The 25709-nt window shown below is 52.3% G+C and overlaps 2 protein-coding genes across 6 annotated transcripts in view; one reads left to right on the forward strand and one right to left on the reverse strand.

Annotated features, from left to right (window-relative positions):
• The window catches only part of Brf1 (BRF1 RNA polymerase III transcription initiation factor subunit), a 44174-nt gene extending 18984 nt beyond the window's left edge, over window positions 1-25190 (forward strand). The window contains exons 5-18 of one of the 2 annotated variants that reach the window (XM_052184888.1): window positions 2546-2618; window positions 9044-9193; window positions 10587-10680; window positions 14135-14261; window positions 14827-14866; window positions 14949-15041; window positions 18662-18925; window positions 20570-20628; window positions 21172-21253; window positions 21331-21386; window positions 22084-22340; window positions 23015-23066; window positions 23466-23637; window positions 24130-25190. In XM_052184888.1, coding sequence (XP_052040848.1) covers window positions 2546-2618; window positions 9044-9193; window positions 10587-10680; window positions 14135-14261; window positions 14827-14866; window positions 14949-15041; window positions 18662-18925; window positions 20570-20628; window positions 21172-21253; window positions 21331-21386; window positions 22084-22340; window positions 23015-23066; window positions 23466-23637; window positions 24130-24167 — 1557 coding nt within the window. In that variant the 3' untranslated portion in view covers window positions 24168-25190. Of the gene's footprint in view, window positions 1-2545; window positions 2619-9043; window positions 9194-10586; window positions 10681-14134; window positions 14262-14826; window positions 14867-14948; window positions 15042-18661; window positions 18926-20566; window positions 20629-21171; window positions 21254-21330; window positions 21387-22083; window positions 22341-23014; window positions 23067-23465; window positions 23638-24129 lie in introns of both variants that reach the window. The other variant, XM_052184887.1, reaches the window with a different exon arrangement.
• On the reverse strand, window positions 3498-5920 carry Btbd6 (BTB domain containing 6). Of its 4 annotated transcripts, XM_052184891.1 has the most exons (5): window positions 5860-5920; window positions 5383-5689; window positions 5216-5306; window positions 4998-5116; window positions 3498-4864 (listed from the first exon to the last, which is right to left on the reverse strand). In XM_052184891.1, the coding sequence occupies exons 2-5, from the start codon at window positions 5604-5606 to the stop codon at window positions 3832-3834; spliced, it is 1467 nt and encodes a 488-aa protein (XP_052040851.1). In that variant the 5' UTR covers window positions 5607-5689; window positions 5860-5920; the 3' UTR covers window positions 3498-3831. The 4 variants fall into 4 exon arrangements, with proteins under 4 accessions (XP_052040851.1, XP_052040850.1, XP_052040852.1 ...); XM_052184890.1 differs by lacking the exon at window positions 5860-5920 and having other exon boundaries at window positions 5383-5852; XM_052184892.1 differs by lacking the exon at window positions 5860-5920 and having other exon boundaries at window positions 5511-5595.
• Window positions 25191-25709: the final 519 nt, after the last annotated feature.

Consider the following 25709-nt stretch of genomic DNA (forward strand, 5'->3'; position numbering starts at 1 on the left):
GCTGTGCCAGTGTGCTGAGTAGAGACTCCCTAAATTCACACCCTGAGTTGGGCAAGACCGTGAGGCCAGATTATTGTTCCTGCTTATTTATGCACCAGTGCCCACAGAGACTTCATATTCCAGTCAGAGGGTGGTGCCGCGGAGTTTGTCCTTCCAGCTGTCTTTATAAATGGCACCTCTCAGCAGCTATTACTGAAATATTTTTTTTTTGTCAAGCTAAAAATAACCTGTTGGAATTGTGATAATCCACTGACTTCATCTTTGAATGCGCTGTGCTCAGTTCAGAGCATGATCACAGGACTGCCCAGGGCTGGGCAGCTCCAGACAGCTCCTTGAGGAAAGCAGAGGTGCACTAGTCAGCTTTGGCTTCACAGCTTTGGCAATGGGGAAACAGTCCAGCCTGTGAGAATAGAAGATGGCATGCCGGCAGGAAGGGCTAGGGAAGCAGCTGAGTAGCAGTGACTACAGACTACACTACTTGATGTGGCTCGACTGGCAAAAGTGGGGATGTCCCCACCTGGGGCATCCCCAGCATGTTCTTCCTGGCGCCAGGCCTTGCCTGACCAAAGAGGCAGCTTGCTCTTATCTGCATGGGTGCACACCCATGCCCATGCCGGCCTCTGACGGGGCTGGCTGCTGTGGAGAAAAAAAATACAAGTAGAAGTGGCAAAGACCCTCACTCTTTCCGGGCTCCACGTATATGGCACAGACAGGTAGTGTTCATCCACAAGCACAGAATGAATCGTTGGTGTGGCAGTATCCAATAGTAATAGTAATAGTACAGAATGAATTGCCAGTGTGGTGGTATCTAATAGTGATATTAGTATGCCTAGAAGTCAGGTGTTGTGGTGCACAAAAGTATTTCAAAACTTTTTTTTAGATTTGTATGAACATTTGCCTACATGTACTTACACACATGTACTTACATTCCTACGTGTATGTGTGTGGGCCACCTGTGTGCCTGGTGCCCGTAGAGGCCAGTAGACGGTGTTGGATCCTCTGGAACTGTAGTTACAGATGGTTGTGAGCCAACATGTGGGTGCTGGGAACCAAGCCAAGGCCCCTCTGCAAGGGAAGCAAGTGCTCATCACCACTGAGCCATCTCTCTACCCCGGAAGTGTTGGTAAAGCTTTGAATTTACACCTGAAGTCTATTCAGAGAACTCTTTCTGTAGCGTCCCGGTCTCACTGTCAGCCATGTCTGCAGCACCTGGCTATCTGGAGGGACCGGAGAGGATGCTCGGGGAAAGTGCTCCACTCCCCTGGGAGCACACTCACCTGCATCCTTGAACACAGAGTGCATACCACATGCTTACATCACACACATGTACTTATACATTTCTACTTGTTTACATGCCGTTTGCATGTATACTCATGTAGGCCATATAGTCATTCACACCGTACTTTTGTACACAACCCTTGAGACTTCAGGAAGATAAAGAATTACTTCAAAAAGTGCTCTGTGAGCCACTGGTCCTTGTGAAGACCTCAGGAAGATAGTACCTGTGTCCAGCCAGGGTGGACGGACAGGTCACAAACTCCCCTTTAGTCTTGCATGTAAATGAAGGCACTATTGTGTCTCATCCCTTAGGCTGTGCCTTGCAAACGTTTATTGGGTATCACCTTCATGCCAGGAAAGAGGGTGCTTAGCACAGGCCCACAGGCTAGGCTTGATTAGGTAAAGAACTTTCAGGAGGCCAGAGGCAGAAGGCTAGACCAATTGTTATCTGTAAGGCCCAGGAGTGGTCTGACATGAGTGCAGTAGGGTTGTCAGGTAGCTCAGGATGGGAAGGGCCTCTTAGGCTTGGGGCAGGTCTGAGTGTCTGAGGTAGTCTATTACAGCAGTGCACTGAGGTACTGAGCTGCCTGTTAGGGGCTTTACACACTGGCTAACCCTTCACTTCCCTGACAACTGATAGCTTCAGCACTCCAGGCCCTGGTACATCCCTTGTAGGATGGACTCTTTCCCTCTGCTTACTCATGTGGTAGAGAAGGGAGAACTACAGCAGGTGGCCCACTGGGTAGCAGGCTTCATGGCAGATAAGGACTTGAGGTGAGGGTATTGGAGGAAACAGTTGGGATTCCAGAAAGGAAACAGACCCTGGGACCTTAAGGTAGAGGAGAGGCCACTGCTTTGCACCGGTCTTGTGTTGGTTCAGAGTTAAGTGTACTCTACTGCATTACCTACCATACTCTAGTGTGTACCCACAGCTTTTCTAAGCAACCATTGAAAAAGATTAGAGGAGTCTGGGCAGCCATATAGGAAGGAGGTAGGTACAGGAGATCTTGTGATGTAGAGGCCAGGAGAGAGGCATGGTGTGGACGTTTCCTAGCATGGCAGGGTCTCTGGCGATGAAGACTGAACAATGAAACCGGCGCTTTAAGAGAAGAGCAGCTGGCCCCGTGTGGTGGTGCTCACCCTTACCCAACATTCAGGAGGCCGGCCTGAGTCCAGGCAGCGGGGCTGCACACAGAAACCATCTCAGAAAGGAAAAAAGCAACCAATGTTTTCTTGAATACCAATTCCTGTGCTCTTCTTGCCACAGGTTAACGTGTACGTGTTGGGGAAGACATTCCTGCTCTTGGCGAGGGAGCTTTGCATCAACGCTCCAGCTATAGGTAGGTTGGCTCAGATAGGAACCTAGCCTGCTGAAGCTCTCGGAGTAGAAGGATGGCGGGTCAAAGTATAGGACACCAAAGGTAAAAAAAAAGTCTCCTAAAATCTGTGGTAAATATAGCCAGCAGGCATTGTTTTTGGTACGAACTTAGAAGGCCTACTACCTGTGCCTGTCAAACGTGGCTCAGGACACAGAAAGAGTATAGTGCTTCATGTTGGGGACCTATACTTCTTGAAGCAGGTACCTTGAGAAAGCAGGGGCCTCCTGACAACTGAGGGTGTCTCCAAGAACAGGTGCCCTCTAGCCATAGTCCTTGCCATATGCAAAGATGGGGATTCTATGGTTTCTGAAGCATCAACTCATGGTAAGGAGGTGGGACATGGGCTGGAGCAGAGAGTCTGTGTCTCGACAGGGCCAAGCTCATGGTGTCAGGCACACTGGGCTAAGGCACACACCCTCGCCGCACAGACCACTGCCCTGCTGGTGGGCCTCAGACGATTGGTCAGTTAGTCAGCTGCCTTTCCAGGACAGCACTGCTGGCAAGGGAGGGGAGCAGCTCGGGGCCTAGGAAGCCTTTACCAACACAAAGCACCCACGGCCTGCAGGCAGCAGGGCACACAGCCCACTCTCTAACTCTGACCCTGCAACAGAACCTGAGGTACTTTTAACAAATGAAACACCCTTCTGCAGAATTCTACAACCCTTGAGAGGAAGACAGCCCAGGAGCCACGGGCATCTTGGGAACACATGAGCTCCCTTTAGATATGGTTTGATTTCAGCAGCTTTGCACTGCAGACTCATACAGACAAGATGTTCTTTTCAGTAGAACTGAGAAAGAGAGTGCCCCAGTTAATTCCTACAGCCACTTATCTCCATGTGGTTCTTGTTCTATGAAACCTTTATTACGGAAACTCACTTAAATAGGACGGAACTATTTTAAGTGACTTCTCAGCAATCTGTGGCTTGAATGGAGGCCAAGAGCCCTGAAGCTTGGGTGTCACTGGGCAGGGATCTGGGACCTGAGGCTACCTTGGACCCAAGTCTGTCCTCCACCTGTGGAATGCCGCCGGGTCAGCAGACACTGCCTGAAAAGTCAAGTTCCAGACTGTGGCTGATATTGTAAGCCAAGCCTTTAATGGTTTCAGTAAGGCAGTAGCAGTGCCCTGCACGTCACTGCACTTACTGCGTGGACTGCACGGAGGAAGAGCTTCGCCTCAGGCGTAGAAGATGAGCTCTGGGATCTGACCTCCCTGAACTCCAGTCCCATTGGTACTGTCCGAGGAGCACTGGAACTGGAAGGCCACCTTTCCACACTGCACCTCTGTCATTCCTTCTTGCCCAAAGTAGCTGAGCTCGCTGCCATCCAGGACAGCACTGGCAGTGTAGAAGGTGTCCTGCTCCACCTGGACTGGGTGCTCAAACCAGACTGGGAATGTGTTGCTGGATCCATCTGAAACAAACTTGGTGAGGTTCTGAGCCAGGACCATGCCCAGCCGCTTGAGTTCTATCTTCACGCTGTACTCTGCTTTCCCAGAACTGGACCCATACAAGCCCAGCCCAGCAATGAACACCCTTCTGTCCACTGCAAACTGGATGCTGTCACAGCGCCCACGGTACCTCCACTGGTTACTTCGGTAGGCAGAAGACTGGAAGCGATGGCACCTCTGTGGAGCAAGGCCCTTCCTCTTGGTCAGCGGGAAGTCAAGGAGGGGCTTTTTGGCAGCAGTGTACCAAAGGAAGATGTTGTGGGTCTCTTCCAGGGTCAGGATGTCTGACTGGGCAGCACCATTGGCAAACTCCTCTAAGGTCATAGTTGGAATTCGGACCAGGTAGAGGGCTCTTCCCAAAACATGCCTCTTGTTGTGAGGAGTGACTGGGAGGCCCTGTCTCTTACATTCTGCCTCAGCCCAGTTCAGGACGGCCTCGAAGACCACAGCCTCCTTGGTATTGAGGGCCTCCCTGGTCACAATGATCTCCAGTGTCTGCCGGTCAATTTCACAGAAGCATTCAGACCTCAGGGCCATTTCAGCCTGTGCATCAATGACTTCCCAGCATCGCTGGGTCAGTTCAGGCTCCTCAAACAGTCGGCTCTGGGACAGCAGGACACAGGCATTTTTGGCTTCTAGACTTGTTTCCAGAAAGTTGACGCAGGCCTTGGCTAGGGCAGGCACAATGTACTTCTTAGCAGCATACAGAGTGGCAAGCACTGTGTCCGCCTCCAGATCGATCTCATCACTGTACATGTACCTGGGTAAGGCAGGGTAAGCTCCTGGGGAGCTGCAAGGGCTCCCCTGTACAACCTCGTGGCTTGTGTCAAACATGGAGGGGACCACTGGAAGGTAACCACCCCATCCTTCCAGACCCAGAGCACAGCACTTACTTTAGCAAGACCAAGAAGGCAGCAGGCTCCACATCAGGAATGTGGATTTCTGACTTGACTTCCGCAAGATCCCCGTAGAACATGGCATAGAAGACGGAGCTGCCGACCGCCAAGACATACTGTGGATGAAAGAAAATCACCTGAGCTACAGGGCAGTAAACAAGGCCCAGAAAGACCTAGCCAGGCCTACCAGGGGACAGGGCTACGCCCCTACCCACCTTGTGGGCGGGCACACGCCTGGCTGCCCCCAGAGCCCCCACGATGAAGTGGACGTCAGCCATCAGCTCGTTGTTGAACATGAGCGCATTCCTGCAAAGGGCAGAGGCACACGGGCTGGAACGGCGCACGCCCGGGCTCCAGAGCCCGGGGGCGGGCGGCGGCTCACCTCTCGCGCAGCGTAGGATGGAAGGATTGCCAGTTGGGGCTCTCGGGATTGTTGTTGTCTGGCAAGGGCGGCGCGGGCAAGGGCGGCAGCGGGACGGGTGCCAGGCAGGGCGGGCAGCAAAGACCGACCTTCGTGCTCTCGGCCGCGCCCGATGCGTTGCTGTTGGCGATGTCCGTGGCAGTAGCTGCAGCGGCACTTGTGGGTGGGTATAGTTCCGCGGCCATCTTCGCTCCTGCCGGGGCGGGCTCCTCACTGGTCGGTGCTGCGCCGCGCGCTTTCGCACCGCGACGGGGCCTGGGAAACGGCTCTGCGAGCACCAGCAGGGAGGTTAGGCACTGCGCCACCCGCCCATGCAGGCAGGCGAGCGGCAGCAGCATGGGGCCACGTTGGCCCTGCCTGCCGCCCACCCTCACCCAGCACCCAGTACCCCACACCGAGCCCGCGGCCGGGCCGCAGGGGGCGCCGTCCCGCCCGTACCCACTGCTGCTGCGCCTGCGTCTCTCGTCACTGTGCGTCAAGACGCGGCTCCTCGTTCCAGGGCCCCGCCCCTGGGGGGGTACTGAAGCCCCGCCCATGTGCTCAGGTTTAAGGGCGGGAGTTGTATGTACTTGCACCTTCTATCAGTCAAAAAATGAGACCTTGTCAACACCTTGAAAGAGCGTCAAGACCTTGAAAAAGCACCTGACCCAGCTAGCTTTTTTTTTTTTTTTTCGAGACAGGGTTTCTCTGTGTAGTCCTGGCTGTCCTGGAACTCACTCTGTAGACCAGGCTGGCCTCGAACTCAGAAATCCACGTACCTCTCCCTCCCAAGTGCTGGGATTAAAGGCGTGCGCCACCACTGCCCGGCTCCCAGCTAGCTTTTCTCCGTGGATGAAATAAGTCTCAGACCCAAGGCTTGGTCTCCCCTTTGGTGTCTAACTTCTTTAACGAAGCATAAAGTCTAGGGCAGTACACCTATATGAGTCCAGACCTCATGCGCCACAGGGTGGCCTCAAACTCTCTACGTAGACCTTTCTTTTTAAGTTGACTATTCCAATGTGTTACATTTTGTTTGCCAGTTTATCCAGCCAACAGGCGGACTCCAAAGTGGACTCCATATCCCAGCTGTCATGAACATAGAAAGGCGATTTTATCCTTTCCAGATCCTAATTGCAATTCTTTGCAATTCTAGGGTCTTTACCTAGAATTGAAATGGCTGGATAGTCGTTCTTCATTTACCATTTTTATTCTGTGGTTTTATTTTATGTATATGCATGTTTGTCTGTACCTGGTGCTTGCAAAGGCCAGAAGAGGACATTGGATCTCCCAGGACTAGAAATACTGATGGTTGTGAGCTGTGAGGTGTGGGTAGTAGGGCACTGGCTCTTCTGCAGGAGTAACAAGCACTCTTAACCACTGAGTCATACCCAGTGCTTCCCCCCCTCCAACCCCCCCCCACCTTTTTTTTTTTTTAAGTTTTTTGAGACAGGGTTTTTCTGTATAGCTCTGGCTGTTCTGAAACTCAGACTCAGAGATCTGCCTGCTTGTGCTGCCTGAGGGCTGGAGTGTGCACCACCACTGTCCAGATATACTTACTTTATTGAGCAAATTCTGCAATGCTTTTGCTAGTGGTTGTATTATGTTTTTCAATCTTCCACGGTGTTCACAGGCTCTTTTCTCTCATCCCGGCTGAAACTTGTTACAGTTTCTGAGTTTTATAGAGCTATGCTAGTGGATGTGAGGTGGGCTCTTGATTGTTGACGGCGGGCACCTTCCATGTTTCTTGGTCATTTGTGTATCTTCTTGGAGGAAGTATCTACACAAGTCATTTGACTACTTTCTAATCAGTTTGCTTGTTCACTGCGCTGAGCTCTTTAGTACAGATGTTTTCTCCCCTGTTTGTGGTTGCCTTGTCTGTGGACAGACTCTTTTGCTACATTGATTCGTTACAATCTGAAGTTATCATGTTTGTCTGTTTTCACTTGTGTTGAATCATTGCTCTGTGTCCCCCATAGTTTTGCTGTTGTTTGGTGTTGTTGTCATCGTCTTTTTAATGTGTACGTCTTTGGTCTGTTTGGTTATAGTACTACATGTGACAGTAAACTTGTTTTCTAGCCTGTTTGCTGAAGAGATTGCCTTTACACTGATGTTCTTTTTTTCCTTTTATTTGTTTGTTTGCTTTTTTTGAGACAGGGTCTTGCTGTGCAGCCCTGGCTGTCCTGGAACTTACTATGTAGACCAGGCTGGCCCTGAATCCCTAGAGATCCACGTGCCACTGCCTCCCAGGTGCTGGGATTGGGAGCATGGTCATCAGGCCCGTCTTGGTGTCTTCATTTTTTAATACATGAACTATCTTCATAACTCCCATAGACCCTGTAAAAGGGTAACTTTATGAGACAGAGAATTTAAAGTCTGTTTAGTAAATGTAGTCCGCTGACAGGTTTCCACTTTAGTCCTTCTTCTAGATTTCTCTTCTTCCCTTTCTTTGTGTTTCCATTTCTGTCCCCATGTGTAGACAGACCCCCCCATGTGTAGACAGACCCCCCCATGTGTAGAAAGATCCCCCACATGTACAGACAGACCTCTCCATGTGTAGACAGACCTCTCCATGTGCAGACAGACCTCTCCATGTGTAGACAGACACCCTCCCCCAAATGTGCAGACAGACCCCACAACTTAGAGAAGGTAAAGCAGGCTGCCTCAGGACCTCCACCTGCCCTGCCCTCTGAAGCCTTCCTAAGTCCTGCTGTAGTTCTTTGCCTCTGTAAGATGTGGGGCCTATCTGTGCTAACTAGGCTGACCTCAGAGTCCAGAACCTGAGGGTCCTCCCTATCATCTTCCCAGGAGCTCAGGCACAGTTAGAAGCTATAGTCTCAGCTTTTATCTCTTGAGACTTTGTGTGAGCTGCAGTGGTCCTTGTATACATGGTCTCATGGAGTCACTTTGTAAAAGTCAGCTGGCCTGGGAGGAGGGCTAGGTACCACTCAGCAACTGACCTCCCTTTCTTTCCCTTCCTGTTGTCTGGGAAGATGAGGTGAATGGACTGATTCCTTTACCCAGCTTCTCCAGGGGTCTGAGCCGCCCCAGCCCTCCTCTGTTGTTATCTGCTAATGCTCTCCAAGTTGCCTGCTTCTCAGGTCTGGGCAGAAGTGGCTCTTCCTACACAAGTCCTGAGATCTCCTCTGTCCCTAGTTAGTGGCTTCTGTCAGAGCACTAATGGCATGGTAATGATGAACTGAATTCCCCAAGTGACTTGGTTGTTCTTACTGGCTCCATCCGTGAGCTCTGTGAACCTTTGACTGACATTTCAGTACTTAGCAGTGCCAGGCACTAAGAGGAAACAACTGTGGCGCACATGCTCATTTGGTAAGATGCTGAGCTGACAGTGGCCAGGACATTGAGGGAATTCAGGGGGTGCTGTGTGTAAAGAGCCCACATCTGTGCTGTTGTGCAATCTCCCATCACCCTCTGAGAGTAGGTGGAAGTTGTCCTCTCACCCTTGCCATACATGCCCAGAACTGCGCCATGTGAAGGCAGCAGTTCTCCAGGTATAGCAGCCACAGCTGCACAGCTAAGGGTCAGAGAGGCTGTGCTTTAGGGGAGGAGTCACCCAGCTGCAGGGCGCTGCTTAGGGCTCTGTGCACACATGCACATGCACTGTCGTGTTCTGTCTACTGTGCAGACCCGTGCCTGTACATTCCACGCTTTGCTCATCTACTGGAATTTGGGGAGAAGAACCATGAGGTATCCATGACAGCCCTGAGGCTTCTACAGAGAATGAAAAGGGATTGGATGCACACGGGCCGGCGCCCCTCCGGCCTCTGTGGAGCAGGTACAGTGTGAGCCATACGGCACTCAGGTAGCATTGTTTGTCCTGATACTTGATAAGTTCACATGTGTGTGGAAGGGTAATTGCAGTCAAATTTAGGGTCCCATGCATGAGGTACGTTGAACTGTAGTCATTTGTCTTGGGCCTTTAAGCCATCAAGCCCATGGATTGTAGTTGTAGCTCCAGAGTCTGCCTTACCTCAGAGCGGTATCTTAGACCCCAGACTGTCCAGAGCCTGCCTTACCTCAGAGCGGTGTCTTAGACCCCAAACTGTCCAGAGTCTGCCTTACCTCAGAGCGGTGTCTTAGACCACAGACTGTCCAGAGTCTGCCTTACCTCAGAGCGGTGTCTTAGACCACAGACTGTCCAGAGTCTGCCTTACCTCAGAGCAGTGTCTTAGACCCCAGACTGTCCAGAGTCTGCCTTACCTCAGAGTGGTGTCTTAGACCCCAGACTGTCCAGAGTCTGCCTTACCTCAGAGCAGTGTCTTAGACCCCAGACTGTCCAGAGTCTGCCTTACCTCAGAGCTGTGTCTTAGACCCCAGCACCGGCCTGACCTTCTTTACTCCCTGAAGGACTCTGGCACCTCCTCTCTTGTTGGCATCTGCAGGCTCTGAGGTAAAACTCGTCAGAGGGTGAGATGACAGTGGTCACCCGAGTCCCACCCCAGGCCATCCACTCATGGCAAATTGCCTTTTTCAGCATGGTTAGTAATATGGCCTCTCACTGAGGTACTGAGCCTTCGCTAGCCCAGCAGCATAGCTGTTCTGGTTATATCTGTAAGGACCTGGTCCAGGAGCTGAATGTGGCCTAGACTAAGAGTCCCTTACTGAGGAAGAGCCCCAGACCAGCAGGGGCCTGTTCTTTTGTAGCATCCATCTTCCTGTCTCTCTGCAAAGCCTGGTCCCACTTCTGTTCTCAGCCAGGCTAGGGTGATGTAACCTCAGACTACTTGCATCTGAAGCCTAATTTCCACATTTACACCGCAGATTCTAGGGCCTGTCCCTCATTGTCACCATAATCCACACTGTCAGACAGTGTCTTTGGCCAGCCTTTCCCAGCTTTAGTGTGTTCTCAGAATCTTCTGCTCCATCATAACCGGGAGCTTTTATGTATCAATTCATATGCTTTGAGGAGTTGTAAGAAATTCTTGACTTTCCTGTTTCAATTTCCCTTATGTTTAAAAGTGGAGTACAGTATAGACTGAACCCAAAATACGAAGAGGACTATCATTCCCCAAGGGCAGGCAGACAGACGCGCTGTCCCCTTGTAGAAGCCACAGTAGACACATCCTGCACATGTTTCTTCAACTGTCACTAGCCAGAGTTAAGGCGGAACTGTGCTTGCTTTCATTTTGATATGCATTTTCTGACAATCTTTCTTGCTTCTTTCCTAGCGCTTTTGGTTGCAGCCAGAATGCATGACTTCCGGAGAACAGTCAAAGAAGTCATCAGTGTGGTCAAAGTGTGTGAGTCCACGCTGCGGAAGAGGTGAGCACTGGTTCACAGGGTGATGGTCTGTGTTGGAGCTGCTTCCGCCCTGGGCTGCCCTGCTTCCCACTTGCCTTCCTTCCCTAGTGTCTCTTGAGTTCTGTCGATTGTTGTATAGGAGGCTTCCCAGCTCACAGCCCCAGAGGCCGCCTCATCCTGTTCAGTAGGTAGAGTCCGTTCTGGGTGTGCAAGTCCACGTCTTCTCACTAGGGGTGGTTAGACCTCCCGTGAGTCTCCCGGGCAGGCCACAGGTGCTATGCGCGGCTTTCAGCAGGCTGTTCCCAGCTTTGCTGGGTGAGTGTGCACTGTGCACACGCTGACGACCTGCTGGCACCATGGCTGTCCCTGTTGATGCGTATCAGGAGGTGGATTTTTGGTTTTTTGTTTTGTTTTGTTTTTTCAAGACAGGATTTCTCTGGCTGACCTGGAACTCACTCTGTAGACCAGGCTGGCCTGGAACTCAGAAATCTGCCTGCCTCTGCCTCCCAAGTGCTGGGATTACAGGCGTGCACCACCACTGCCTAGCTGTATCACAGTTTTGTTTTGTTTGGTTTTTTTTTTTTAAGATTTATTTATTTTATGTGAGTACACTGTAGCTGTCTTCAGACACCCAAGAAGAGGGAGTCAGATCTTGTTATGGATGGTTGTGAGCCACCATGTGGTTGCTGGGATTTGAACTCAGGATCTTCGGAAGAGCAGTCAGTGCTCTTAACCACTGAGCCATCTCTCCAGCCCCCTGTATTACAGGTTTTAATGCTTGATGACCATTTCTACTGACAGGATCTGCCATAGTACCTTCTAGAAGCCATTGGAAAATTGTATTTTGCCTCTAGTGTCTTTAAAAGTACTTTCAAAAGTTTGTATTACATTTATTTTCTTACATGTATGTATGCATATGCACATGCACGCACGTGGCACAGCACATGCATGTAGAGATCAGAGTATGACAGCATGATGGGGGGGTGTCAGTTCTGTCCTCCTGCTCTGCAGTCCCCAGGCCTTCAGGCTTGATTGACAGCAGGTGCCTTACACTGCTAAGCCGGTCCCACAGACGCCTCCGTAAGACGTTCCTACTGAGACAGACTACGTCATGGAGTCCTGGCCAACCTACAGCTTGTGGCTGTGTAGATGAGGCTGCCCCTGAACTAACAGACATCCTCCTGTCTTTGCCTCCCAAGTGCTGGGATTAAAGGTGTGTGCTACCACATAGCCTCTTTTTTTGTCTTTAATTTTTTTATTTTTTACTTTAAGATTTATTTATCTTATTTATGTGAGTACACTGTAGTTGTCTTCAGACACTCCAGAAGAGGGCATCACATCTCATTACAGATGGTTGTGAGTCACCATGTGGTTGCTGGGAATTGAACTCAGGACCTCTGGAAGAGCAGTCAGTGCTCTTAACCACTGAGCCACCTCTCCAGCCCCTAATTTTGTTTATTTTTATTTTATGTGCATTGGTGTTTTGACTGAACATATGTCTGTGTGAGGGTGTCAGACCTCTGGAACTGGAATTACAGGCAGTTGTGAGCTGTCATGTGGCACTGAGAATTAAATTCAAGTTTTCTGGAAGAACAGCCAGTGTTCTTAACTATAAGCCATCTCTCTAGCCCCTCTAATTTTTTTTAACTAATACGTTTAAAAAATATAGTTGTTTTAAATTAATACATTTTAAAAATATAGTTTACATGTGCTGGTCAAAAGACAACCTGCCAGAATTGCTTCCCCTTTCGCTAATTCCGTATGCACCAGGATTCAAACTTAGGTGTCAGGTGTTAGCTAATACCCTTACTTGCTGATCCATCTTATTAAACTTAAATTTTTATTTTATTATTTTATTAAAAATTGTAGCCGGGGCTGGAGAGATGGCTCAGTGGTTAAGAGCACCGACTGCTCTTCTGAAGGTCCTGAGTTCAAATCCTAGCAACCACATGGTGGCTCACAACCATCTGTAACAAGATCTGACACCCTCCTGGTGTGTGTAAAGAACAGCTACAGTGTACTCACATATAATAAATAAATAAATAAATAAATAAATAAATAAATAAATAAATAAATAAATAAAAATTGTAGCCAAGCACTTTTGTAAGTCCAGCTCTAGGGACCTCAAGGCAGGAGGATCAAGAGTTCAAGTCATCCTCAGCTACATAGTAACTTCAAAACTAGCCTGGGCTACATGAGACTCTAAAAGGAAAAAAAACCGAAAGCAAGCATGTTATCCACTAGTATGTGCTCACAGTGATTATAAGTACACTGCAGCTGTCTTCAGACACTCCAGAAGAGGGCATCAGATCTCATTACAGATGGCTGTGAGCCACCATGTAGTTGCTCGGATTTGAACTCAGGACCTCTGGAAGAACTATCAGTGCTCTTAACCACTGAGCCACCTCACCAGCCCGTGATTTTTTTTAAGATTTATTTATTATGATATCTAAGAACACTGTAGCTGTCTTCAGACACACCGGAAGAGGGCATCACATCTCATTACAGACAGTTATAAGCCACCATGTGGTTGCTGGGAATTGAACTCAGGACCTCTGGAAGAGCAGTCAGTGCCCTTAACCACTGAGCCACCTCTCCAGCCCCACGTTCACAGTGATTGTGAAGGTGGAGGCCTGTGGATGGAGAGTCCAAGGCTAGGCTATCAAAATGGCTCACTCAGCAGGTCAAAGCACTTGCCTTTACTGCCAAGCCTGACAGCCTGAGTTCAGTCTGCAGGGCCACACGGTAGAAGGGGAGAACCGAGAGCAAGTTGTCACCTGTCTGCCACAGTGCTTTGTAGCACGCATGCGTGTGCACGATCACTGCCCCCCATAATTGCACTAATTTTTTTTAAAGAAAACATAGAAAAGTTGGTAAGATTTAAATTGTGTTGGCTGTCACAGAAGCCCTGCCTGCTTAAGTTGTGCGGGTAGAGCTGGGCCTTCCCCATAGGATCTCCTGAGACTCTTCCACCAGGACTTGAGGTGTGCAAGCTATGAGGATGCTATGGCTGGAGGTGTGCGAGCCGTGAGGACGGATGCCATGGCTCCGTGGTGTGCGAGCAGTGAGGACGGATGCCATGGCTCCGAGGTGTGCGAGCCGTGAGGACGGATGCCATGGCTCCGAGGTGTGCGAGCCGTGAGGACGGATGCCATGGCTCCGTGGTGTGCGAGCCGTGAGGACGGATGCCATGGCTCCGTGGTGTGCGAGCCGTGAGGACGGATGCCATGGCTCCGAGGTGTGTGAGCCGTGAGGACGGATGCCATGGCTCCGTGGTGTGCGAGCCGTGAGGACGGATGCCATGGCTCTGAGGTGTGCGAGCCGTGAGGACGGATGCTATGGCTCCGAGGTGTGCGAGCCGTGAGGACGGATGCCATGGCTCCGTGGTGTGCGAGCCGTGAGGACGGATGCCATGGCTCTGAGGTGTGCGAGCCGTGAGGACGGATGCCATGGCTCTTCTGCTTTTGTCTTTCAGGCTCACAGAATTTGAAGACACTCCAACCAGTCAGCTCACTATCGATGAGTTTATGAAGATTGACTTGGAGGAGGAGTGTGACCCTCCCTCATACACAGCCGGACAGAGGAAGCTGCGCATGAAGCAGGTGGCTGCGTCCCCCCACCCGCACTCTGCTCTCTAGGAGCGTTCGCTCTACCATGCTCACGGCTGTCCTGCCAAGCTCTCCTCCGGGCTGCTCACCTGGGCTTCTTGGACAACGAATTCTGTCCGCATCGGGGCTCCTGCTGAGCCTTCCATCCCCGTCCAGGAGCGTCCCCACAGCCAGGCTTTGTTTCTGTTTGTTCCTTATCAGCTGAGGCAGCTGCCACTGCAGCCAGCCTTTCCTTCATCGTCCCTGAGCTGGTGACTTTGCTCCCATACAGGGCTGCACTGCAGAGGCCAGAGGTGGGTCGGTGTTAGGACTGCAGAAGGTACACTCTGCAGATCGGACAGGCCTGACCCCGCCCAGTCAAGTTGGCTTGGTTGGGAGGTCTAGTTTTTAAGGTCTTGGGGATTTAGAAAGGCTGCTCTGTCCAAGGCAACATGAATGTTGTTTGGAAGGAGAGGGCCAGGCCTATAGCTCCATTCTAGTGAGCCCTGCCACCCCTCGGCCTTGTCAGAAGCGAGACACTGCGCATTGACTCCTTACCCAAGACACTTTTGTCTTTCAGCTGGAGCAGGTTCTGTCCAAAAAGCTGGAAGAAGTTGAAGGTAACTGACCAGTCCCGCATACTCGCTTCCTTCTCTTAGGAAATGGATGTGCTCATTTTCTGCTCTTAACGTGTCGCTGTAGGTGAAATATCCAGCTACCAGGACGCCATTGAGATTGAGTTAGAAAGCAGCCGACCAAAAGCAAAGGGCGCTCTCGCCAGCTTGTCGAAGGATGGTGAGTCCTCCCTGCCACTGTGGGCTGTGAGGGGCCTGACCCTCCCCACTCACTGACTCTCCCCACTCACTGACCCTCCCCACTCACTGACCCTCCCTACTCACTGACCCTGACCCACCCCTGGCTGCCTGCCACTGCCTGCACTGAACTCTGACTTGCATGTCAAGTGCCTGCTGGGACACCTTTCCCCATAGCCGTTCGCGGGCTGTCGCTGAGCTTCAGCCTTGCATGTGCCCTGCCTGGGTGCCCTGCTGTCCGCTGAAGCCGACGGAAGGGCAAGGCCATGATGTCGGGCGCTCTTACTCATGCCCTGGGCTGATTGCTTTCAGAGCTGTTGTAGCCTTTGTGTTGTTAGATGGCTGTCTGGTCTTCCTGCCTGGCACCCAGGCTGGGATGCTACTCTGGGCTCCCTGTGATTCTTCTCTTGTGCTCTCTGCCCATCAGACTGGTATGGTGCTAACACGCTGAGCCAGGCCAGGCAGGCGTGAGTTGAGTGTCCTTGTGTCCCCTTAGTGTGGGCAGACACTGGCTCACATTAGGATCACCCTGTCCCCACCACTGCAGCCAGGCTGCCTGGCCTGTCAGCTTGGGGGAAGCTCTGGGACTTGTCTCTCTGCCCTCTAGTGTCTGTTCTGTCTGGGCTTTGCTCCTGTGCTAGTCCCCGCTGCTGCCTTCCTGTGGCTGCTGTCAGTGCGGCTTCCCTCCTTCAGTTCCTACGGCAACGTGCAGCTTGACAGGAGCACTGACTGCTCCTGTGCAGTGTGACGACACCCCCCCACACCCCCGGTCACCTGTAGTAGTGTTCAGTCATTTTGCCATTGCATTTCCTAAGGATTTGGTTCTGCTGTCGGCGCATGGTGATTCTGCCCTTCTCTACCTGCTCTTACCGTCTTCCTGAGTCTGCCTGAGCCCACGCGTCTTGCTGATCTTGGGACAGTGCTGTATCCTCACTTGAGCTCCCCTGGGCTAGGGTGCGTGCTGGGCACATTGTCCCCTCATCTGCCGTGGGGAGCTAACGTCTACCCACCCACTGCTATCAGGAGTTTTTTTGTTTTTATGTTTTTTAAATCTCTGTGGAAATGATGGTTTCAGAGGGTCACGGTATCTTTGGAGACCACAGGAGATGCTGCGGTGGGTGAAGACGACCCAGTGTCCTGACAGTCACATTAGTTCCCCCTCAATCGCTGCCCTACTCGTACCTATCCAGGACTTTGGTCCTGTCTGTTTGTAGAGTTGTTTGCTACTTTCAATTTCTCTGTGTAGTGGTTTCTTTCTTTTTTTTTTTTAATTTGGTTTGGTTCCCACCACCACCACCCCACACCTGAGACAGGGTTTCTCTGTACAGCCCTGGCTGTCCTGGAACTCACTCTGTAGACCAGGCTGACCTCGAACTCAGAAATCCGCCTGCCTCTGCCTCCCAGAGTGCTGGGACTACAGGTGTGCGCCACCGCCGCCCGGCTGTGTAGTGGTGTCTTTGTGATCTTGTCTTGACTTACACAGTCGTGTTCTGTACTGGGTGAGTGGCTGCTGAGCAGGCATCGGCTGCATGGCTGTGCTCTGCTGCCTTGTGTTTACCAGGCCTCACTTCCGCCAGGCTTCATCCTTCCAATCTCGCTCCACCCCCAGGTCGCCTGCCTGACTCCTCTGTTCTGAGTCTGCTGGCTGTGTGCATTTGGGGCAGTGAGCTTCCTGTGAGAATTGTCCTGTTTGCAGTTTCTTAGTCTCAAGATACTTCCTCTCTTCCACATGTGAGGGAGCTGTGGAAATTCTGGGGTAAGGTGTGTTCTGATGTGTCACTGATTGCTGCTTGTGTTGAAGTGTTGCTGGCTTGTTCCTCAGGCGTGCAGTATCCATGGACACAGCAGAGGGGCACAGAGGTGAGGCTATCCAGCTGTCACCATTGATAGGTATCGAGAACCTGTGACATAGTGGCTCTCCTTCAGAGTTTGGTCCTCCCTCCCTTCCTCCAGTGGCCCCCTCATACACACACAAGGCCATTGCCTTGTTATGATTTCCAAGGCTTATCTTGTACAGGAGGCCTAGCCCTTGGGGCACCCATAGTCCCAGGTGTCACTAAGTCTCTGTTTGTCCTTCTCTGTCCACCTGGGAGCTTCTCCAGCACAACAGAGGCCATGTTTGGTGCCTGGATCTGATCTGAAGCATCCTTCTTCCTTTAGTGGTTTGAAGTAACTTGTCTACTTAATAAACCTTTTTAGTAGAGTTCTCTTGGTCTTAGCTGTCTGTTCTAAAATGTCCTTTGTGTAATTTTTTATTCCTTCTTCTTGAACTCTATCTGTGTCCCTCTTCTACATGTCACGGCTTTAGAGCACAGCAGAAAACAACTAGCTGGGTATTCTGGGTCAGTTTACACAGGCTATGGACAGAGATGTGTCTTTGAGATCAAACACCAGAAGTACAATGTACATGCCAAAGGCTGCGTGTGGATCTAAAGCACCTTTGGCTTTTGAGCGTTGACTGGACATCCCTGGTTTCAGGTGAGGCCAGCACCATATAGTCACTGTGTTCTGCCACTGAGATCTGTCCCTGCCACTGTCTTTGTGTCCTTTGTAATGGCACCCACCTGTCCTCCCCGCTGCAGGCTGCCACTGACTGCTTTCTGTCACTGAATTAGGTGTCTTTTCAAGATTTTTATAAATGTAGCGTGTCCCCTTGCCTTTCCTCAGCCTGGTTTGTATGCAGTTCCTTGGCAGCATGGGCCTCTACTGGGAGGTGGTGTAAGTGCAGTGAGGAGCGTGGCACTCCTGTTAAGTGCACCTGCATCAGTCCCAGCGAACCTGTATGCAGTCTCACTACATCCTTCCTTCCTTGGTACTGGGCAGATGGAACCGTTGGGTCTGGTGGCGGTGGTGATGGCAAATAGTCGGCACAGCATTGTCCGCGTGTGTGCGCTGTCCCGGTTACCTCCTTCCTCTCTGATGATGGCTCTGACCTCTCTTGCTCTTCGGCCCTTCAGGTGTTGTCTGTGGTGATCTGGTTGGTCTCTGTTTGCTGAGCATAGGCACTTCTTCTATATCTAGACTGTCCTTTCAGACATTGCCCATAGAGAAGCTACGGCTCACCTCTGTCTTACAACATCTGTCACAGGGCAGGCATTAGAATTCTTTTTTTAAAAAAGCAGGTGGATTTCTGAGTTCGAGGCCAGCCTGGTCTACAGAGTGAGTTTCAGGACAGCCAGGGCTACACAGGGAAACCCTGTGTTGAAACAAAACAAAACAAAACAAAACAAAACAAAAGTATGAATCTTTCAAAAAAGCTATCTGTGCTTTATGGATTCTGTTTTAGTGTTGTTGAGGTATTTTTGCCAAACCCCAGACCACAAACATTTTATTTGTCTTTCCTAAATATTCTTAAACTCTCAGATACCATTTAAGCCAGTCTTGCGCAGAGCATGAGGAATAAGGCAGGTTATTCTTGCACATGGGCAAATAACACTCTTGGCTCAGGACCGTGCTTCCTCTGCTGCAGAAAAAGGCATGCTTTTTGGTAGTTCTTCTGTTCTTGGTTATTTTGCAGCTTTGCAAAATGTTTCTGTTACAAAAGTGGGTTCTCTCTGGCTTTCTGCCTGGTTGACAGGTGGTGTGCGAATCGTGTGTCCCTAGGCTCCGGTGAGGACGCTACCTCAAGCCCCTTCTGTGAGGACGACACTGAGGATGAGGAACTGGAGGCTGCTGCCAGCCACATGAACAAGGACTTTTACCGAGAGCTCCTCGGGGATGATGGCGGCTCAGAGGCAGCAGAAGACCCCGATGGAGGCAGCAGACCCCTCGCCCTGGAGTCCCTACTTGGTCCTCTGCCCACAGCAGCCAGCCTAGGCATCTCCGACTCTATCCGAGAGTGCATCTCCTCCCCAAGTGGGGACCCCAGTGAGTGCCCTGGGACAAGGGAAGTTTACAGTCTGAATGGTCCCTGCTGTGTCTCGGACAGAAATACATGGGCTGAGGCACTCCAAGGCCACTGTACAATGGTCAATGGCCCCAGGTGCCGTAGTTTCAGTTGTCTTACTGGGAGAAATACTCTGCCAAAGGCAGCCGTGGGGAACACTCTGGCTCACAATTCCAGGTTACAGGCCATCACTTCAGGGAAGCCAAGGTGAAACTCAAACCAACTAAAGTCACTCACATCCACAGATAGTAGCAAAAGGAAAAGAAACACATCATTGCTGCATTGCTCCTGTGGTGTAGCCTGCTCCTGCCTCACCTAGTTTATATGGGCTTCCTGCCAGGGAAAGGCACCACCACCGTGATCTGGGTCTTTGTGTATCAGTTAGTGTCACGGCAGCACCGCACATGCTTGCTCTCTATCAGGCAAACCTGATAAAGATGTTTGTTCCACTGAGACTCTTCGCAGATGATTGTAAATTGTGGCAAGTGTATGTGTAAAAGTCACATCACACAGGGTAAGAGTTGTGTGTACGCCAGCATACTGAGATGCCGTAGGAAAGAGCTGGGTGTGCGCCAACATACTGAGATGCCAGCTGGCCCGTTACCATCGTAAGCACTCTCTAGTCCAGCTGAACTTCAGGGGCCACCAAGTGACCAAGAGAGGGTCTGGCATAGCCTGGCCTCATGCAGGTGGAGGGGAGTAGAGCATTCCTAATCCTTCCCTGTGGCTGGACTGGGAAAGCCTGGGTCGAGGCACATCATCACGTCATCACGACATCACCTCCTGAGAGTGACAGGGCAGAGGGGCAACACAGGTCAGCAGTTCCTGCCAGCCGACAGCGTCAGAACCCTGCACCTTTAAGACACTGGGAGGAGGGCTGGGCCCGTGGCTCTGAGCTTGAGAAACTGTCCTGTCAGAGGACCAGAGTTTGATTCCCAGCACCCACGTGGTGGCTCTAGTTCCAGGTCTGATACTCTTTGCGGCTTCTGGGGGCACTGCATACATGTATTGTACAGGTCTGTATGCAGGCAAAACACCCACACACCCACAATTAAATTAATAAACAAGTAAGTGAGTTAATTTGAAGAGGGGCTGGGACACCAATGGCTCTGGAAGGTTACGTGGTCCCATCCCTGCAATGTGGCTCTGCCCCTGACCAGGTGAGGAGTTGGCCTTTTCGAAAGGGCGGGTAGAGCCTCTCGTATGGGTGGAACGGTTGAAAGGTGAAGCCTGTGTGAGGGTTAGACCTCTCAGTTGGGAAGCAGAATGTTTACCTGTGGGCCAAGTACATGGAGGACAGCTGGGTATTGGCTTTTGAGGGAGCAGCCAACGCAAAGCAGCGCAAAGGGACTTGGCAGTGTGAGCACAGGCAGCCCAGGGCAGAAAGCAAGGAGGGTGGGGCAGGCTTCAAAGAGCCTCGAGGAGAGCTCTGAGCACCCCAGGGCCTCAGCCTTAAGAGCTGAAGATGACACCTCAGACACCCTGGCTTTGTGGATCGCCCCTTTGCCCCAGCCTTGACCCTAAGCGTGCCCACGGTGAGCAGTGTGGCAGCCTCGATGACACTTGATTGCAGTGTCTGCTATGGCAGCCTCGGTGACACTGATTGGGGTTCTTCTCTCTAGAAGACTCATCAGGGGACGGGGAGCTTGACCTCAGCGGCATCGATGACCTTGAGATTGACCGAGTAAGTAAGCCTGGGCTCCCTTGTCCCCAGTGGTGGTTGGGACTTAGGTGACTAAAGTGGGGCCTGTCACCCCACTGTGTCCTCTCTGAGCCTTGTGCTCCCGTAGACATCCCTGACAAATAAGTGCTCCCAAGGTGTAGTGCCTGTAGTGCAGACATCTGCTGGACTCCCTCCTCCAAATCCACTCCAGCACAGCCTCAGCACCACGTGGCCTCCCTTCTGAAACCCCAAGCACCTCCCAGGACCATGGTAGAAAGACCCTGAGTTCTGCATCTGGCCTTGGTCCCCAATGTATCACAAGTATGTTATACATCTCTAATCCCCAAATATCAGGGGTCCCGGACTGTACACTAACCCCTGCCTGTCACCTAACAAGGCCTAGGAACTCTCAGCACTGGCTCACGGCTGCAGGTGGAGCTGACAGAGGGACAAAGGAGGACCAGGGCCCTGCTAAGGGAGGCCTTCCTACACCCGTTCTGTGGCAGTTTAAACATGGAAATAGGAACCCAGAGCCCTGAAGTCACCTCCCTGTGCTTCCCACAGTACATCCTGAACGAGTCAGAAGCCCGAGTAAAGGCTGAGCTGTGGATGCGGGAGAATGCTGAGTACCTGCGGGAGCAGAGGGGTGAGTGCCTTCTCTCCACCTGCCCAGGCCCCAGGACATGCCCCTTGCTGAGGCCTGCCATTCTGTTCACCTTACAGAGAAAGAAGCGAGAATAGCAAAGGAGAAGGAGCTCGGCATCTACAAGGAGCACAAGGTGGGTGCCTGACAGCCAGGCGCAGCCCTGGTGTTGGCCAACAGGGGCAAAGCGCATCTGCAGGGGCCTGCCTGGGACAGGCGGGGAAGGCATGGTGCCCATGGCCCTGACCACCAGGTGGTTATGTGGGGTGCATGCTCCTTCAGGGTGGTCTGTGCCACCCAGCTTTGCAGTGCGGCATCCAGCACAGGTGCTAAGGCAGACGGGACTGAGACACGGACGGGCCTGGGCTCAGGTCCTTGCGCTTGGGTAACTTGTCGAACACTGAAAAGCCTCCCTCTGGGTTTCAGCCTCTGAGTGTTATCTTAGGAAGGGGCTAAACCTTTCAGGAGCCAGTGAGAAGAAGATATGATGCTGGCAAAACTTCTTGGGGTCCAGGATGGAGGCCCAGAGAATAAGGGGTACCTACCTCAAAAGAGGACTAGAGACTTGGGCAGGGAAGTGGGTCCCAAAACTCCATGCGACCAGGCATCATGTTCTGTGCTGTGTGAGACACTTCCTTTTCTCTCCACAAGAAAGGTTTAGCTGGGAAGGTAGCTACACAGAAAGTGAGCTTAGCAGGCGCCATGGCTGGTGGCTGCCAAGGTGACCAAACTAGTTTCCCGTCCCCTCAATGGGTCACAGCTGTGGCTCAATAGTAGATGACTGTTGTGAAGCTAGCATGTGACAGGACGAGTTACTTTTGTGTTTCATTCAGCCCAAGAAGTCTTGCAAACGCCGGGAGCCAATCCTGGCCAGCACAGCTGGGGAAGCTATTGAGAAGATGCTAGAACAGAAGAAGATCTCCAGCAAGATCAACTACAGTGTGCTGCGGGACCTTAACAGCAAGGGTGGAGGCAGCCCGCCCAGAGACGACTCCCAGCCCCCAGAGCATACCAGCACCAAGAAGCTCTCACGGAGGAAAAGAGCAGCTACCAGGAATACTGCTGATGCTGGGCCAAGCACGGGGAAGAGGTACTGCCTGCTCTGTGGACTGGGTGTCTGCCTGGGCGGCACTGGGCACCCATCGGGGCTGCTGTTTTCCAGCCAGAGCTTCAGGAGCACACTTGGCCCACTGGGTGCTGAATGCTAACAAGTCATCTCCAGGTGTGGGTGTGTCTTGATCCCCCAAACCTCCACCTCTGAGTCTGGAGTTGCAAGGCTTTTGTAGTTGCAGGACCTACTCCATCCCCAGAAAGCAACTGGACACTTGGTGGAAATGGGCTCCCCCAGCCCTGCTGCACCTGTACCCTGCTTGCAGCCCCTCTGCTGGGAGGGAAGGAGGGAGGGAGGGAGGGTGAAAGCTGCCACAGGGAGCCCTCTGGTGGGGACAGGAAACCATCACGGGCCAGGCCAGGCCAGCCTGAGCGCTGGGTCAGTTTTGCTCTGAGGCTTGACAGTGGGATGTTGGGGGTTTTCAGCTGTGTGTGGCCCTCCTTATGACTTACACTTGGGTGGAAGCGCCAGCTTTCTTGATGACGACCCAAGATAGTTCATTTTAGCTCTAGAGCTAGGCTGGACATGTACTGTGGCTAGCACCCACCGCCCGGAGCCTACTGTGAGGTACTGCTACTCCATGTCCTCCGTCCCTGTGTGGCTCTCTCGTCCATACCAGACTGAACTGAAGCTGCTTCTGTACTTTCTCTCAGGTTGAGGCCTCTGGTGTCTGCCCAGCCGGCTAAGAAGGCAGCTGTGGGAGAGGTATGTTGTCCTGCACAGCTAGGGCAGGGCCTCAGGATCACAAGTTGTCGTCAGGCTCGGCAGGGAGAGGCCCAGCTGGTGCCACTCCAGTGCTGGCTGGGCTCCAGGAGAGAGTCCTGAAGCTCAGAGGTGAGGGCTTCTGGGTCACAGAAGTGAACAGGCAGGTGGCAAAGGCCATATGCTATTACTCTGGGGCTGAGGGTGAGCTAATCCCCACTGTGGACGAGATTCCATACACCACAGGACCCTCCCTCAGTTGATAACTTCTTAGCCCAGCTCAGATGTAGGTCAGGAACTCTGAGGAGTGCCCATGCCCAGACAGAGAACCTGAGGGTCCCATATAGTCAGGAGGGGGGCACATACTCTGCTTTTATTCCAGAGTTCTGCCCTCTCTTCTAGGCCATGCTCTTAAGTTCCCCTGCCTTGGGAGCTGAGCCTATCAAGCCATCAGCAGTCTTGGTGGAGAGTGGCCCTGTGTCGTACCATCCTGAGGAGGATGCAGATGAGGAGGATGCTGAGGAAGAGGATGGAGAGCCCTGCGTCAGTGCTCTGCAGATGATGGGTGGCAATGGTGGGTAGGGCCCCAGTAGAAGAACTTTGAAGGATTATCCAGAGACAAAAAGACAGCCATTTACCTGAAAAATTTCCAGATAGTGGCTACAAACTAAGTTTCTCTCTGCAAAAGAAGGAATTTGAAATGGGGCACTGAAAATTTGCCATATTGATTCAGAGGCCCTTGAATATGCTAGGGGGAACTTGGAAAAGCCTAGGGACAGCTCACAGGGAAGTGAGGTGTCGGCTGTGAGTCAGGTCGTGCTTTCTGGGCTTGTTGGGAGTCAGCAGGGGGCTGATCAGCCAGTAGACAAGTAGTCCTGGGCTAGCCATACTGCTTGTAGTGCCCAGCAAGGAGCCAAGGCTGCCCCCACAGGGCACACTCCAGTCCACCATTCCTAATGGCATCTGGGATAGATTGAAATGGTGTGCTGTGGGTTGGTGGGGCCTGTGAGGTGAGCAGTGGGGCTGGAGCTGGGCACATGAAAACATCCACTGCTGTCCTCTGCAGATTACGGCTGTGATGGTGACGAGGATGATGGCTACTGAGTGGAACTCACGACCAGGCAGCGTCCTGGTGCTGGACTCCAAGTGTACCTGTTTTGTGGGCATCAGATGGGCCCGGGGGCCACGGCTCACAGGAATGACTTCTGAGCCTCGACCAGTCAAGCACTGCCCCACTTCTTTGAAACTTCCCAAGGCCACCCTGAGGACCATTGTACGTACTGTTGGGAATCATGTTTTGAGCAATGTAAGGGATGTTTTTGCCCAGCGAGGGGAACTAGCTGTGTGTTTGTATGTAATGAAACATGGTCAGAGAGCAGCGGGTCTGGGTCCCACTTGAGGGCCTGGCCTGCCGGTCACTGTGGACCAGGAGTCCTCGGGCAGGCCTGTGTCCTCCTGTCCTTAGGAGACTGAAGCGCAAGGGCTTCAGACAGGAAGCACGGCCCACTCTCAGCAGCTGCCGGTGCTCTCCGTCCTGTCCTTCCCACCATGGAGAGATGTGAAGCCAGCAGCTGCGGCAGTTCTTGCTCTGTAGTAGGCGGCCACAGCCTGGCCTCCTGCAGGCAGGGTGCTCCCTCTCTTCAGTGTCTGCTCACCGGCTTGAACCACCAGGAGCACCACAGGCCTCAGCCTCCTGTATCAGCAGAAGCCAGAGGGTGGAGACGAGCGGACCACGTGCCCGTGTGCAGCTTTCTGTTGTAGCACAATCCATGTGGAGTTCTGGCCCTGCCCCATCAGCCAGATGAACCTTTAGTGCTCCTGAACGAGAACCCTCTGCCAAGAAGCCTGAGAAGGCCCGCAGGGCACCCTCGGTGCAGGTCACTCCGGCCTTCCTTTCCTGGAGGCAGCCTGGATGCAGACTACATGACTTTCAGATCAAGAGGTGGGGCCAGGCCTGAGGTGATGAGTTGGGGCTGCTGCAGATGAGAGTGGGTGGGTTGGGTGGGCAGGGAGGAAGTGGTTTTGATGAAAAGATTGTGAGATGCTTCGGAATTCTGTGTGGGAATGTGGACCCATAGTCAGAGGCCCTTCCCGGAAGTGAGATCAGAGCTGTGGTAGGGGAGAACAGTTTTAGGATCTTTGTAAGTTTTTTATGCCGGAGGGAGTTTTGTCTGTGGCATGGGGAGAGCACAGGGTGAGGGGTGGGAGCTCAGGAAAAAGAAAGTGCCCTGGGAGGAGAAGTGCGGCCTGCTCCCAGCCGAGCCTTGTCTGCCCAGGAGACAGCAGGAGGAGAGGTCGGCATGCACAGGCTGCTCAGGCTGGAGTGCGCTCGGGGCTTGGGAGGCCGTCGTTGCTCACCTCCACGATGGAGCTAGAACGTGGGGTCAGACAGTGCTGAGTAAGGGCTGTCCCTAGAAGATAGGCGGGTAGCAAAGTGGGCGGGGGCTTCGGGGTCCTGAAATGGGACCTGGGTCACATGATGGGAGAGACCCAGGTGCTGAGGAGGACGGTCCCAGAAGAGGGCAGCCTGAAGTGGGCAAGGTCTTCTGAGCTGAGGTCGGATAGCTTGAGCTACTAGCAACACGAGTGTGAGGCTCAAGGAGGCACAGATCTGTGTGACCACCTACTGTGCGTGCAATTAGTCCA

Source organism: Apodemus sylvaticus, chromosome 6, assembly GCF_947179515.1.
Source record: "Apodemus sylvaticus chromosome 6, mApoSyl1.1, whole genome shotgun sequence".
Classification (NCBI taxonomy): domain Eukaryota; kingdom Metazoa; phylum Chordata; class Mammalia; order Rodentia; family Muridae; genus Apodemus; species Apodemus sylvaticus.

Bases quoted from the DNA above. Each gene is read 5' to 3' on its own strand.
- Btbd6 (XM_052184890.1), bottom strand. From the start codon at position 5,759: ATGCTGCTGCCGCTCGCCTGCCTGCATGGGCGGGTGGCGCAGTGCCTA. The intron at 5,307-5,382 runs GTGAGCCGCCGC...TGCCCTTTGCAG, and splicing joins CATCCTACGCTGCGCGAGAG to GAATGCGCTCATGTTCAACA. The intron at 4,865-4,997 runs GTAAGTGCTGTG...TGCCTTACCCAG, and splicing joins GCCTTCTTGGTCTTGCTAAA to GTACATGTACAGTGATGAGA.